Source organism: Dendropsophus ebraccatus, chromosome 10 (genome assembly GCF_027789765.1).
Source record: "Dendropsophus ebraccatus isolate aDenEbr1 chromosome 10, aDenEbr1.pat, whole genome shotgun sequence".
Classification (NCBI taxonomy): domain Eukaryota; kingdom Metazoa; phylum Chordata; class Amphibia; order Anura; family Hylidae; genus Dendropsophus; species Dendropsophus ebraccatus.
In genome coordinates, this window is record NC_091463.1 from 76,335,875 (window position 1) to 76,353,852 (window position 17,978).

The 17,978-nt window shown below is 40.1% G+C and overlaps 1 protein-coding gene across 1 annotated transcript in view; it reads left to right on the forward strand.

Moving 5' to 3' along the window:
- The window catches only part of LOC138766092 (cytochrome P450 2B4-like), a 106,737-nt gene extending 90,505 nt beyond the window's left edge, over positions 1-16,232 (forward strand). The window contains exons 6-10 of the mRNA XM_069943429.1: positions 11,972-12,113; positions 12,568-12,755; positions 13,410-13,513; positions 14,116-14,153; positions 15,783-16,232. Of these exons, the coding sequence (XP_069799530.1) occupies positions 11,972-12,113; positions 12,568-12,755; positions 13,410-13,513; positions 14,116-14,153; positions 15,783-15,964 (654 nt within the window). The 3' untranslated portion in view covers positions 15,965-16,232. The remainder of the gene's footprint in view (positions 1-11,971; positions 12,114-12,567; positions 12,756-13,409; positions 13,514-14,115; positions 14,154-15,782) is intronic.
- Positions 16,233-17,978: the final 1,746 nt, after the last annotated feature.

Here is a 17,978-nt window from a genome sequence, read left to right on the forward strand (position 1 = left end):
CGTATATCACCATAATTATCACCACATATATAACCATGTATATCACCATAAATATCACAACATATATCACCACTTATATCACCATATATATCACCACTTATATCACCATATATATCACCACTTATATCACCACATACATCACCATACATATCACCACATATATCACCATCCATATCACCACATTTATCAACATATATATCACCACTTATCACATAATATATCACCATACATATCACTACATATATTACCATAAATATCACCACATATATTACCACATAAATCACCATACATATCACCACATATATCACATCATATATCACCATGCATATATAAACATATCTCACCATACATATCACCACATATATCACCAAACATATCACCATATATATCACCATTTATATTACTACTTATATCACTATACATATCACCACTTATAGCGCTGTACACTATACATATAAATACGTATATCACCCCATATATAAGCATACATATCACCACATATATTACCAAACAAATCACTATATATATATAACCACATATATCACCATACATATCACCATACATATAAACACATATATCACCATACATATATACACCTATATAACCATACATACCACCACTTATATCATTATACATATCACCACATATATCACAATTCATATCACCTTATATATCACAATTCATATCACCTTATATATCACCATACATATCACCACATATATTACCAAACATATAACCACATATATCACCATATATATCACCACTTATATTACCACACATATCACCACATATATCACCATACATATAACCACATACATTGCCATACATATCCCTTATATATATTATCATTTATATCACCATTCATATCAACACATATATTACCATACATATAGCCTTTTATATCACCATACATATCACCATATATATCACAACATATATCAGCATATATATGACCATATATATCACAACATATATCACCACTTATATCACCATATATTTCACAAATTATATCACCATATATATCACCACTTATATCATTACATACATCACCATACATATCACCATAAATATCACCATATATAACCACATTTCACCACATATATCACTATACATATCACTACATATATCACCAAACATATAACCACATATATCACCATGCATATCACCTTATATATCACCATACATATAAACACATATATCACCAAACATATCACCAAATATATCTCCACATATATCACAATATATATTACCACTTATATCACTATACATATCACCACATTTCACCAATTATATCATTATATATCACCACATATATCACAACACATACAGTATCACCTTATATATCACCATACATATCACCACATATATTACCATACATATAACCACACACACACACTATATATATATATATTTAATCATTCATATCACCATATATATCACCACTTATATTACCACACATATCACCACATATTTCACCATACATATAACCACATACATCACCATACATATCACCATATATATTATCATTTATATCACCATACATATCACATATATATCCATGTATCACTTCATATATCACCATACATATCACCACTCTTACATCACCACTTATATAACCACATATATCACCATATATATCACCACGTATATATTTCCATATATCATCACATATATCACCATACATATCACCACATATATCCCCATACATATCACCACATATATCTCCACATATTTCACCATACATATAACCACATATATCACCACATATATGACCACACGGAAATGCAGGCCCCATCCCCCCAAAGAACGAGGACACCAATGTTGCATAAAAATGGCCGTGGCACTTTAATAAGGGTATACTTTAATAAGACTGTTAGGTACCATTAAATATATAATAAATAAATAAATAAACTAAATATTAAAACCATAAAACCCTGTAACATCCTAACAGCAAACTCCATGCCCGCCCCGCATTTAGCAGGGCGACAATGTCCCAACCGCCTGGACATTAATGTCCAGGCCCCACCGCCCACCGTGCCACAGCACCCTGTTCGATGATACTCTGAAAGTCGGTATTTAAAATATCATAACCAATTGCAGACAAATGCACTAAATCTTCTCTATACAAGCCAGGCACAAAGCCTTCTAACTGAACATGTCTGAATGAAAAACCACCAATAGACGGAATAAACTTACTAATGGTGTGGTTAACCCTTTTACGTATTTTGTCTAAATAAGATACACCTTTGTCAATCCATTCCAATCATGGGACAATGTCATAGAACACTATCACACAATCCTGAAACAAACAGTTAAACAAGGCCAGATCTCGCTTCATATCCAAGAGTAATTCTAACGTTTTAATTTTTCCCAAATCATTGCCTCCTACATGCAAGATAAGCAGATCAGGAGGAGGCAATGATGCAGCAAGCCTGCGCAGTATGCGATATAGCTCCCTCCAACACAGCCCACTTTATCCAGACCACTAGATTTCAAACTTAGCAGGATCCAGACCCAAGTTCTCCCCATATGAGCGCTCCCTAGCTCTCTTAGAAGCCCAACGCACAAAGGAATGTCCAATGATCCATATATTCATCTTAGGACCTGTAAAAGAAAAGAATATTAACTGAGAACTAGACCTGGACGGATATATAACTTAAAACAATTTGAATCCCACCTCCCTAATCTTTTCATAAGCTGCTCATTCATACCTAAAGAGGCCGCTTCAGTCCCCAATCCGGAATGAATGGCTAGTGAAGCGGAATCCGGCCAGACCTAATTTTACCATACACAATTTCAGAATTCTGTTGAACTGAAATCGTGTAACAAATGACAAGTCAGCATGCACAAATAAATTACCAGGAATGGCAGGGCGAAGGGCCAAATATTCAGACATCAACAAAACCGGACAAACCACTAAAGGCATTTATGCTCACCCAAGCACCCCTACCTAATTGATCCGTTTTAGACTTCCTGACTAAAATGGACAAAGAATCCGCCGACAACTTTATATCTGAATGCCATAAACCAGCTGGCACTATTTTACTGTTAGCCACCAACTCGCCTAACCTAAAGGCACCAAAAAACGCTAATGTGAACAAAGCACGGAATAAAATCACTTCGTAATTAGAATAACAGATTGAAGGTAAAATATCATGAATCTTAATTAAAATATCCATTGTCAACGGACGTCTAACATCCGCCTGCACCACACCTCTCTTATAACCCTTTAATAACTGCTTTACCACAAAAAACTCACTAACACTGCGAAAACCAAACAATTTTAAAAAGAAAGACACTCCTGACAATATTTTGCAAATGGCAGAATAAGACATTTTTTCAGAGATCAGTACGTTAACAAATGACAGTGTTAACCAAGCATCCCATTGCAAATATTGCACTCCCAGACTTCCACAGAAAACTTTCCAGCGAGACCATGCGGCTGTATATGCAGCCCATGTAGACTGGGCTAAAGAACCCTTAATCAGCTGCGCTGTCACTCCCAGATCAGGGACCACAGATGTTCCGGGCATGGCTGTCCCACACTGTCTGCTCCTGGCGCCAGTCTCCGGAATTCTGTGAACTGACCACGGGATAAAGCATCAGCTATATTATTGTTAATACCTTTTAAATGCAGAGCCTTCAACCATATATTACAAGACATACAATGTAACACAATATGTCTTAACAACTTCACTACTAAGTCTGACTTTGACGATAGACAATTAATAGCATATATGACTCCTTTGTTATCTGATTTGAGCAGAATTCTCTTGTTACGAAATTCCTTTCCCCACACAACAATTGCAACAAGTACAGGAAATAATTCTAATAAGACTATGTTCTTACAGACACCAGACTGAACCCAACTCTCAGGCCATGCCTCCGCTGACCATTGACCATCATAGAATGCACCATAGCCATAGGCACCTGCAGCATCCGTAAACAAGGATAAAGCGCTTGCTTCAACAAATTCAGGTTGAAATACAGAATGTCCATTAAATGAGTTAATGAATTCTAACCACATGCTCAAATCCTCTTTAAGAGGTTTAGTGAGACGTATGTGAGCATGGGGTGATTTCAAACCTCTAGTCGCTGCATACAGACGTTTAGAAAAGATACGGCCCATTGGAATAACTCTAACTGTAAATGCCAACAACCCCAGAACCACTTGCAACTCTCTTAACGTAACTTTAATCTTCCTAAGTAACTTCTCCAATGCAACTTTTCTGCAGGCAAACGTAATTCCATGTTCAATGTGTCTATTTGTAATGCCTAAAAACTCGAGACAATGACAAGGCACGACAGTCTTTTCTTCAGCTAATGGGATACCAAACTCAGCCGCTATAAATTGAAAGCGTGCCAAGAGGTCCGCACAAGCTGACGAATGAGCATTACCAATAAATAAAAAATCGTCTAAGTAATGCACTATGGCACCTTCAGGTGCACCGTCCTGCACAACCCAGTGCAGAAAAGTGGCAAACGGCTCAAAATAATAACATGATAATGTAAAGCCCATGGGCAAACAACAGTCAAAGTAAAATTGATCATCAAAACAAAAACCTAACGAGTTGAAACCTAGAGGATGCACTGGCAACAATCTAAAAGCAGACTTAATATCCGATTTAGCTAACAATGCACCAACACCAAAAACACGAAGCACTTTAACTGCATCTTCCAATGTAGCATAGGACACAGATGCCAGTGACTTATCTGCTTCATCATTTAAGGACAGTTTCGAAGGGTAAGATAAATGATGTATTAATCTGTATGAGTTAGGTTCCTTTTTTGGGATCAACCCCAGCGGAGAAATTCGGAAATTCTCGAAGGGGGGGGCAGGAAAAAGGTCCCGCCACCCTACCCTCCTGAACCTCTTTTAAAATCTTTTCCCTTACAACCTCCTTATTCAGCAATACCGATTTTAAATTCTCAACAATTATGCAACCGGACCCAGTAAACTGAGGTACCCGAAAACCTTCAACAAAACCGACAGTAATTAGCTCAGCCTTCAGTCGATCTGGATACCGGTCTAGATACGGTTGCATTTTTGCTAAGTTCACCGGCGTCCAGGCTTTTTGCCATAAGTTCCTTTGTAGTGAGCTGTCCATGACCTGACTGCGCTGCCTTTTTGAAGCAACGGGCCATTCCATGCTGCCCACCGCAAAAGGAACATTCGTGTTTGTATCTACAGTTTGATGCAAATTTACATGATCCTTCATTAAAGGCAAAACAAGTCCCTTTGCGAAAAGCGCCCTGAGATGTTGATGCAGGTTTAGTTGAGAAATTGCGCTGTGGTAGCATTAAGCTGAGCCATAGGCCCACATCCTTATTTCCCCACTTTAAAGTGGGGTGCACAGCCAACTTTTGCCTGAACATTTCATCGAAGTAAAACCAAGACATACCGCCGAAACTGCGGTATGCCTCCAGAATATTATCTAAATGCTGAAATAATTGACCACAAAGCTCAGGGCGCTTTTCTGCCAAAACTGCACAGTAAATACAATAAGCTTGTAACCAGTTAAATATAGTGCGAGGCGCCTTCTTTTTGTCATCCTCAGATTTATCATCTGCTTTCTTAAAGGAAACCTCTTTAGAAGGCAGTAAAGATAGCAATTCAATGAAGTCGCCTCGCCATATCTTATCTTTGACACTAGGTTGTAAATTAAATCCTAGTGGGGAAACCTCGCAGGCAAGAGCCTCTTTTACACATACTTCTGCTACTCCAGCACTCTTATCAGTCACTGGCATCACTTTAGACCCAGAGCGCTCATGCATACTAGGAGGCAAGTTCACCGGAGGGGCATTACTGACACCACTCCACACATTCAATAGCGGTGAAGTATTTGACAGACCTTGAGCTACCGCTACACAGAACTGCTTCACCATATCATTAGCTAATAACTCAGACATGCTGACACCACTGACAGGCACATTGATGTTCTCACCCACAGCTGATGGTCCTGCTTCCTGCTGCGGTGTCTGACCATCCAGCCCAGCCGAGCTGCGGCGGCTTCTGTGAGAATCCCCGCTGTGATGACGATCCCACCTCCGACCTGAGTGGCTCCTGGAACTGCCGGAGGGGGCCGGCGGGAGGGGAGTATGAGCAGCTCTTTTACTACTCCTCCTCCGCTTTGCCGGGCGCTCCCCCCTACCACTCCGCTCCTGCTGGCTGTTGCTGGTCCCAGCATCCTCACTCTGTCCCTGCAAAGGCTCCCTGGGAGGTAAGATACAGCAAATAACCCGGGTAGAAGGTCCTGCCTCTTCCTGCTCTGATGCCACTTCCCGCTCTGGCTCTGGGTCCTGTAGGCAGCGTCTCAGCCATGCTTCTCCTCCCACACCTTTCGCCTGACGAATCAGCGCTGACAGGAGCTCTTCCATCTTGCAGCAGTCGGCAGACTCACGACACCCCTGCATAGTGACGATGGATACTGAGACTGGTACCCTGGTAAACTGAACACCGACCCCCGTTAGATCACAGGATACGCCTCACGCTTCACTCTTCTGAATCCTCCACACAGTGCTGCTTCTCTCACTAGTTCTCTCACAGAATGAGCAGCACTGAAGAGGCGACACTTAAATAATCTTTCTTCTTTCCCGCTTTCAGGTGCTGACCAATCAGAAGCTGTTCTCCCGATCTAAATTTAGCCTTAAATCTCCCGCTCGAATCCTTCCAGCCAATCATCATCAGAAGACCGAGTTCTACCTGGATACTGGAATCGTCTGGAAAGGTAAGACCATTTACAACCTGACTGGAAAAGAGGGGGGGGGGGGGGGGGGGGAGGGAGAGAGAACAGGATCATACCAACCTACAACATATACATTTTAATAATAAAAAGGAGGGGGGGCCCATACATATCCTTACATATATCACCATAAATATAACCACATATATGACCATACATACCACCATACATATCACAATATAAATCCCCATACATATCACAACATATATCACCATAGACATAACTATATAACACCACATATATCGCCATACACATGACCACATATATAACCATATATCACCACATATATCACCATTCATATCACTACATATATATTTCTATATATTACCACATATATCACCATACATATCACCTTATATATGACCATACATATCAGCACATATATCACCATACATATCACTATATATCACCATACATATCACCACATATATAACCACACATCACCACATATATCACCTTACATATCACCACATGTATCACGACATATATCACCATACATCCCACCACATATATCTCCACATATATCACCACATATATCATCATTCATATCACCACATATATCTCCGCATATATCACCATATATATCAACACATATAAAACCATACAAATCACCATACATATCAACACATACATCACCACTTATATCACCACATGCATCATTATACATATCACCCCTTATTTCGCCACATATATCACCATACATTTCACCATCCATATCAACACATATATCAACATATATATCACCACATATCACATTATATATCACCATACATATCACTACATATACCACCACATAAATCACCATACATATCACCACATATATCACATCATATATCACCATGCATATAACTACATATCTCACCATACATATGACCACATTTATCACCATACATATCACCTTATACATCACCACATATATCACCATTCATAACAACACATGTATCAGTATTCATATCACCACATATATCACCTTATATATCACTATACATATCACCATAAATATCAGCATATATAGCACCATATATAACCACATTTCACCACATATATCACTATATATCACTACATATATCACCAAACATATAACCACATATATCACCAAACATACCACCACATATATTACCAAATATATCTCCCCATAAATTCCCACATATATCACCATAGATATCACCACATATATCACCATATATATCCCCATAAATATCACCACATATATCACCATACATATCACAGTATAAATCACCATACATATCACAACATATATAACCATATATATCACCATATTTATCACCACAAATATCAGCATATATATCACTACATATATCACTATACATATCACCGCATATATCACCATACATATCACCACAAATATCACCATATATATCACCAAACATATTACCATACATATCACTATATAACACCACATATATTGCCATACATATCACCACATATATAACTATGTATCACCCCATATATCACCATACATATCACCACTATCATCACATATATAAACACATATATCACCATTCATATCACCACATATATATTTCAATATATCACCACATATATCTCCATACATATCACCTTATATATCACCACATATATCACCATACATATCACCACATATATAGCCACATATCACAACATTTATCACCATACATATCACATATATATTACCACATATATCACCCTACATATCACCAAATATATCACCATACATATTACTATATATCACCATACATATCACTGCATATATAACCACATATCACCACATATATTGCCATACATATCACATACATATCACCACATATATCAGAACATATATCACCGCATATATCTCCACATATATCACCATATATATATATATATATATATATATATATATATATATATATATACCACCACATATATCACCACATATATCTCCCCATATATCCCCACATATATCACCATAGGTATCACCACATATATCACCATACATATCCTCACATATATCACCATATATTTCACCACATATATTCCTATACATATCACTACATATATCACCAAACATATAACCACATATATCACCATGCATATCACCTTATATATCACCATAGATATCACCACATATATCACCATACATATCACCTTATATATGACCATACATATCACCACAAATATCACCATACATATCACTATATATCACCATACATATCACCACATATATCACCTTACATATGACCACATATATCACAACATATATCACCATAATTATCACCACATATATGACCCTATATATCACCATAAATATCACAACATATATCACCACTTATATCACCATATATATCACCACTTATATCACCACATACATCACCATACATTTCACCATACAAATCACCACATATATCACCATCCATATCCCCACATATATCAACATATATATCACCACATATCACATTATATATCACCATACATATCACTACATATATTACCATAAATATCACCACATATATCACCACATAAATCACCATACATATCACCTTATACATCACCTCATATATCACCATTCATAACACCACATGTATCAGTATACATATCACCACATGTATCACCTTATATATCACTATACATATCACCATAAATATCACCATATATATCACCATATATAACCACATTTCACCTTATATATCCCTATATATATCACTACATATATCACCAAACATATAACCACATATATCACCATGCATATCACCTTATATATCACCATAGATATCAACACATATATCACCAAACATATCACCATATATATCACCACATATATCACCATATATATTACCACTTATATCACTATACATATCACCACTTATAGCGCTGTACACTATACATATTAATACATATATCACCCCATATATAAGCATACATATCACCACATATATTACCAAATAAATCACTATACATATATATATATATATATATATATATATATATATCTCCACATATATCACCATACATATCACCATACATATAGACACATGTATCACCATACATTTGCTTGGGTTGTTAGGGATTGTAAGTACTTTATGACCCCTTTTACTTTATGGGGTTAATCAATATCAGGTGTTTGAAGCTGGTCCGCTGGGATTTTCAGATGTTTATAGTGGCAGGTTACATGGAGCTCCTATCACAGCTTTCTCATATCTCTAGCAACAGAACTTAAAGTTCTCTTTTTCAGTTGTTTTAATAAGGTTAAATGTTGGATAGTTGAGTCACCAGTGCAAGTGCTTTCCCTAAGGTCAGTAGAAATCTATGTTTTTACAGTCAATGATCCTGTGTAAAATCTGTAATATTAGTCGTCTATCAATATATATTTTTTTTCCATTTTAGCTGGTTAACGCTTTTCCAACAATTTTCCACCATATCCCTGGACCAGACCAGGAAGTTCAGAAGAGTCTCCTGTCTTTGAAAAATTTTGTGATGGACCAAGTGAGGGAACATCAGAAGACAATAAACCTAAACTGCTCCAGAGATTTCATAGATTGTTTTCTTATAAAGATGGAGCAGGGAAGTAAATCAATAGGATTTAGAAAAAAAAGTATTATGTTTTATCTTGTCATGTTTTCTGTATGTGCTTCTGTATATGTATATGCTTCAGCTCACAAAGTCATTTTTTTTTTTTACCAAAGTACCGGGTAGGGGGGAAAAAACATTAACTTACCTCCCCGGCTTTAGTGCTCATGCCCACTTACCGCTTCCAGGTTAGGAAGAGGACCTGGGATGTGACTGGCTGAGCGTCCTGACACGTTATGTCTCAGGTCCTCTCTCTAATCTCTAAGCAGCGGAGATCGGAGCAGCGGTAAGCGGGCACCATCGCTTGAGCCAGGGAGGTTAGTGCCTGTTATTTTTTCATATTCCCCCTCCTCAGAACTTTGGTAAAAAAATCTGTCTGCCCGGAATTCTCCTTTATCTTGTTGTTCCAGGATTATCACATATCTTCAATCCACAGGATAGGTGATAAGTAACTGACTCAAAAGGGCCTTAGAATCCCATTAATTATGAAAATGGTGGTTCCATTTTTTTCCCTTGATAAGGCCTTGTTTTATTAAACTGAAATTGTTTAAGGGTGCTTTATATTGAAATTGTTTAAGGGTACATTATACTCTCCGCTTTCACAGACAATGATGACCCAAGAGTTAAACCAAGATCAGTGGAGACTGCCTTTAAAGGGGATATTCAGCGCTACAAAAACATGGCCACTTTTGCCCCACTCTTCTCCAGTTCAGGTGTGGTTTGCAATTAAGCTTCAATGGAACTCAGTTTGAAACCCCACCCAATCTGGAGACAAGAGTGGTGCAAAAGTGGCCATGTTTTTGTAGCACTGGATAACGCCTTTAAAAACTAGAGTTGTTAGTAACACCTTCAGTCCTTAGAGCAGGAGTGGTCAGGGAGCTGCAAAGTCAACATGTGTTGCTACAGACTAAGGACTTGCATTCTCTGTCATCAAAAGACAGAGGCTAAACTGGTTGTACTGAATTAGTATGGTTGCTTTTAGATTAGATGCTTTTCCACTCCTTTTAAGATGTCATTTTACCCTGTCATCCACTAATTTTCATGGCTAGAAAGGTTCAATACAATACTATACACAAATAGAACAAAGCCTGAGATCACAATAAGTGATGCACAATCAGGTTCCCCAGAATACTAGACTTTCATCCCAAAGGCCCATACTCAACATGATAGAGGACATTTAAGATCCAGCCGATAGCCAGCCCCAAAGTGGAGGTGACATCTTCTTTATAAATGGAAGTGAACCACCAAATTAATTTTTTTTTGGTGGGCCCAAGGAGCTGCTCTACAGTATTGCAAACCATGTCAACTGAAAGGGAACCTGTCACCCCAGCTGCCGGGGTGAAGCCCGCCCAACCCCCCGGTGGAGTCCCTTATACTTACCCCCCTCTCAAAGTCCCGATCCCGGACCCAGTCACGCCGCCGAAAAATCCCCCTTAGACGCCGTGCGTGTGCTCACCAGAGATGTCCCGACGACCATAGAGAATAACTGGAGCAGTCATTCTCTATGGGCGTCGGACTTATCTCGCGCTTGCCATCCGACGGGATGGGACCGGGACTTTGAGGAAGGGGTAAGTATAAGGGGCTCCACTGGGGAGTTGGGCGGGCTTCACCGGGGTGACAGGCTTCCTTTAAAAAATTTGCAGAAACTATTTTAACATAATGTATTCTTGTGTTCCTTCCAGGACAAGGAAATTGATAACACAGAGTTCCACTTTGAAAACTTATTTGTTACTGTGCAAAACCTTTTCTTTGCCGGGACAGAAACAACAAGCACCACTTTAAAGATCAGCCTGAGGATTTTACTTAAGTATCCAGAGGTTCTAGGTAAAAATTGCAATTGACTTTTTTTTTAGCATTTGGATAAATTTTGGGATTCCTGGTGAGCATATTATCAAGAGTCTTTATATAATATCTAGAGATGAGCGAACCTCGAGCATGCTTGAGTCTATCCGAACCCGCACTTTCGACATTTGATTAGAGGTGGCTGCTGAAGTTGGATAAAGCCCTAAGGCTATGTGGAAATCATGGATACAGTCATTGGCTGTATCCATGTTTTCCAGACAACCTTAGAGCTTTATCCAAGTTCAGCAGCCACTGCTTATCAAATGCCAAAAGTTCGGGTTCGGATCGACTTGAGCATGCTCGAGGTTCGCTCATCTCTAATAATATCACATGTCACAGTAAAAATATATCACAGGACATGTGCAGTACTATCATTATTTTGGTATAAGCACTGTGATTTAGGACATGTATTCACATAGGACTTTATTTTCCTTAGCTAAAGTCCAAAAGGAAATTGACCATGTGGTTGGCCAGAACCGATGTCCGTCTGTGGAGGACCGTAGTAAAATGCCTTATACAGATGCTGTTATTCATGAGATACAGAGATTTGAAAACATCTTGCCTTTAGGTGTTCCACATGCAGCAGCTGAAACCACCATCTTCAGAGGATACACACTCCCCAAAGTTGGAATAATAAATACTAATAGCACGACACATTTCATCAATCTGTTTAGAGGGAAGTGGTATACAACATCAGATAGAGCATGCCAAATTAAAGTAGTTAAAATTAGTGTTGAGCAAACATCACGATCGTTGGTTTGGATCCTGCACACAAACATTAAAAAAAATGATCGTGATTGGTTCGTGTTCGCCGAACAGTCAAGAACAAATAACAAATGTACAGTAGAAGCGTATGTTTCGGTCTACGCGTACAGATTATCAGGTGCAAAGTGTTAATTACGCAGTTGTGTACCTTTTGGTCTACACACATGCGTACCAATTATGAAGTGCAAAGCTTAAATTGCGCAGTTGTGTACATCGGCAGATAAACGTTTGCATGTTCAAATGTGTTAGAAAATGATCGTTATAACCATTCCGATCATCGAACAAATTGTTTGTGATCGGTGAACATGAGCAATAAGCAGCATGTTCATACAAACATACGAACATTTACAAACATGTTCGCTCATCACTAGTTACAACATGGCGCCATAGGCTACTTGTGCATGCTATAGCTGTAGAAAACCATAATATGGCCATGCACGTGGTCCCTAGGGCTTCCAGATTTGCACAGGTCAATCTTCCCATTTTCTTAACATTCTGTCCATCTTCTTGAAGGACACCACAGTGTTTGCTTTATTGGACACAGCTTTGAATGATCCAAAATACTTTCAAAACCCAGAGAAGTTTGACCCAAGTCGATTTTTAGATGCCAATGGTCAATTTAAAGGACAACTCCGGCGAAAAAATTTTTTGGCTTATTTAACACACATTACAAAGTTATATAACTTTGTAATGTGGTTAAATACCCGGTCTGGCCCCCTTCCCCCACTTTCCGACCCCCGACCCCCCACCCACGGAAGTTAAAGAATATATACATTACCTATTACGGTCGTCACGGTCCTCTTCTCTGGTGTCGGGTGATGTCAGAGCTGGGGGCGGTCCGGGTCTTCTTCCTCCTCGGCGTCTTCATTGAGAGTGAATGGGAGAGAAAAGGCTGCTGGTGCACATGCGCACCAGCAGCCTTTTCATTGGCTGGAGCGCATCACATGGCTTCCAGCTTGCTCAGCCCTGATTGGCTGAGCTTGCTGGAAGCCATGTGATGCGCTCCAGCCAATGAAAAGGAAGCCGGTGCGCAAGCGCGCTGGCAGCCTTTTCTCTCTCATGGACCCGGAAGAAGGAGACATCGCTGGACGGCGGACGCAGGTGACGGTGAGGCGGACGGCGGCCGAATGGAGTGGCGATCGTCACCGGAGGGATGGTGAGTATGGTGTCTGTGTGTGTCTGTGTTTTTTTTTTTTTGGGGGGTCCCGCCGGAGTTGTCCTTTAAGAAGACTAAAGCATTCATACCATTTTTAACAGGTAAGAAAATTATATGTCTAAGAGAGTACTGAAGGTTGTTAAAATAAAAGTTACGTACACAACCAGTATCGGACTGGCCCACCAGAGGACTGGAGGATCCTCCGTAAGCTCCCAGCTTTAGAACCTACACTAACACTGACTGACATGTAATTTCTCACTGGTTCTTCATTGGTGGGCCCCCAGGATCATTTCTTCTGGTGGGCCTCAGATAGCCCAGTCCGACACTGCACATGAACCATATATATATATATATATATGATTAAAGGAGAAGTCCGGCCAAAATTATTTTTTTTATATGTTGTTACTTATGGAAAGTTATACAATTTTCTAATGTACATTAATTATGGGGAATACTCATATATTGCTATTTTCCTCAATTTAGTGTATCAGGAAGTGTTAGAATTCTCTCAGAAGCAGTGACGTCACGACAAATGGTGTAATTCCTATGGAGTGTCCAGCAGGGGGCACTATATATATATATATATATATATATATATATATATATATACAGGAGCAGAGAGCGGCGGCCGTCCGGATAGTGTGAGGAGCGGCGCGGGCGGGTGGGAGTCAGCGGCGCGGGCTGCGAGGAGTCAGTGGCGCGATAGTGTTTGAAGCCGGGAGGAGGAGGGGGAGCGGAGGAGGGGGCATGAAGAGCAGCCCTTGTGTGAGCGGCGGTGGCGGCAATGTCATAGGGATAGCACAGGTACTACTCCCCCATTATCTGCAGATAATGTGGGAGTAGTACTTTGTATATGTTCCCAGCACCGAGGGAGGGAGGGAGGGGGGAGGTATATGGCACTTCTCTCCCTCCTTGCTCGGTGCCCTGCAAATATATTCATTGAATATATTTATGGGATACTTTGGGGAGAAAGGACACTTGCTCCCCAAAGTATTCCATAAATGTATTCAATCACAAAGTACAGTACATTACATTACATACACACATCCATTGTAATTCCTATGGAGTGTCCAGCACAGCAAGGGCGCACTATATATAGAAGTCAATGGTACTCATTGACTTCTATATATAAAGCGCCCCCTGCTGGACACTCCATAGGAATTACACCATTCGTCGTGACGTCACTGCTTCTGAGAGAATTCTAACACTACCTGATACACTAAATTAAGGGAAATAGCAGTATATGAGCATTTCCCATAATTAATGTACATTAGAAAATTGTATAACTTTCCATAAGTAATAACATATAAAAAAATTATTTTGGCCGGACTTCTCCTTTAACTATAAGGCATAAGTGGGTTGTAACTGGGGGCACTTGGCACTGTCAACCCACAATGATAACACAAATAAGAGTCCTTTAAGGACTATTGGAATAGTGCTGTGGTCGAGCATGTGCACTGCTGCTTTATTTAGCTCTATGGGACTGATGGAGGTGGCCAAACACTGTACTAATGTGGATAACTTTTTATTTTTATACGTGGAAAATCTCTTTAGTGGTTATACTCACATTCAGTTAGAAAAGTGATAAAAAAATGCCATGGAAAAAGTCTGTAAATCCCGCCTCAGTGCAATCCTATACTATAACTGCAAATGAATCTGTATTGTCGACAAAGAAATTTACCTCTCGTACTACAGTGCATTCTACGTTTTGTTTTGTTTTTCTCCTACAGGAAAGAGAATCTGCCTTGGAGAAGGAATGGCAAGGATGGAGATCTTTCTGTTCCTCACCTTCATATTGCAGAACTTCACCTTGAAGTCTGAGGAGCCCTCCTCTTGTATTGACGTCTCCCCTCTGCCTAATACAAATGGGATGATTCCTCGTTCATATAATATACAGTTGTATCCTCGCTGACCCAGCGATGCAGGATGGCCTCAACTATTTCCAAATTCTCAATTCTTAATGTAGCATTGACTTGACTCACTCAAGAGTCAGGGCCCAGGTGTGGCCACAACCTCCTCCCTATCTAGAACTACAACTTTTCCAATATTTATTCAATTACAGTGGTGCCTTGGATTACGAGCATAATTTGTTACGGGACTGTGCTTGTAATCCAAATCCACTGTTATACCAAAGCAAATTGTCCCATAAGAAGTCATTGAAATGCAGACAATTGGTTCCACACCCCCAAATAATGATTTATTATTCTGCATAACATGTAGAACAGATGAAACAAACATTTAAAAAACAGCTGAATATGTTATATTATAATTTACTGTACAGTATAGCAATCTGCATGTGGAGTATAATGTATAGTAAGGGCATAAACCTGAAAATACAACAGCAGTTTGTAGATACTAGATGGAACTGCAGATCCCCAAAATGCAGTAGTGTAGTACAACAGGCTAAAATAGAGAAGCAGGGCTGCTGTCAGAGGTCTGTGTGGTCACATGACAGCAGCAGGGAAGGGGTGTGTCTTTAGCATGGACCAATCAGGAAGTGAGAATCACAGAGCCGTGCAGGAGGACAGTGACATAAACTTTTCTATACAGCAGTGTGAGTGGCTGAGTGTGAGTGCTGGCACATTATAACAGCAGTGTGTATAGCTGAGTGTAAGTGCAGCAGTGTGTATAGCTGAGTGTAAATGCAAGCACATTATAGCACCAGTGTGCATAGGAATGGAGAGGATGGAAAACACAAGGACTGACAGAGACTGCAGAGAGCATGAAGGAATGAGCAGGGCAGACGTGGGCACAGAAATGCAGCACTCTCTGTCCAAGGAGAGAGGGGTTACAGCTATAAAAGAGATTATCTCCACAGTCCTGTCCCCTGATGTAAGCCCCAGCCTGAAATGAATCTACCAAGTACAGCGCTGTAGACCAAGCTATGCAGATCATGCCCCTCCTTCACTCCCCCTCTCACCCAGTACAGGGAGCTCTGAAACCAAAGCAATGCTCTTATACCAAGTTACAATTTTTAAAAATTGTGAGCTCTTCTTGCAAAACGGTCTTAATCCGAATTACTCTTAAACCAAGGTACCACTGTATATGTTAATTTAAAACAATCTAGGCTGTTCAGCTAAGTACGGTTATATAAGATTAAAGGTCAAATCAACCTGAATCTAAAGGGGTATTCCAGAGGGGATTTTTTTTTTTAAATCAGAAAGTTATATATATTTGAAAATTACTCCTATTTAAAAGGCTTGTTTTTTTTTTTTTTAATAGAAATAATTTACAAATCTGTAAAACTTTGTGACAACAAGTCTCTAGAAATCCCTTTAATCATTTGGTTTGCTGTCCATGCTCTATTACAACCTATTCCAATTAGAAGATGGCCACATCTTTTGTCAACTTTTGGTAATAACGTTTTATCTACTGTATATCTTTTAACATGTATAATAAAGACCCAGTGATTCTTTATAAAACTGATACTGATTCACAGGCCCGGACTGATAATCTGGCAAGGCGGGCAAATGCCCGCTGGGCTGGCCAGATTACCAGTCCGTGGGCCGCCCACAGGCCAGGACTGGTAATCTGGCAAGGCGGGCAAATGCCCGCTGGGCTGGCCAGATTACCAGTCCGTGGGCCGCCCGGCTGTCTTAACGGAAAAAAAAATCACTGCTGCGGCCCGCTCCTGACATGCTCCTCCAATCCAATCAACGTGGGGCCGATGCGGCCCCTCGTTGATTGGCGGAGCACGTCAGGAGCGGGCCAGCCGAGGCGAGGTGAGCGGGCTGTGGTGGCGGGAGGGGGCTGCGGTGGCGTGTCTCTGCCCTGTTTCCCCCCCCCCAAGTGCCGAGGGCCGCAGACGTGCCGCGTGCAGGCACGTCTGCAGCCACCTCCACCAGGCCCCCAGCGGTGACGTCACTTCCCTGACGCGCCGCTGAGGACCTGGAGGAGAGAGAGGAGAGCCGCCGCCGCCGTGGACC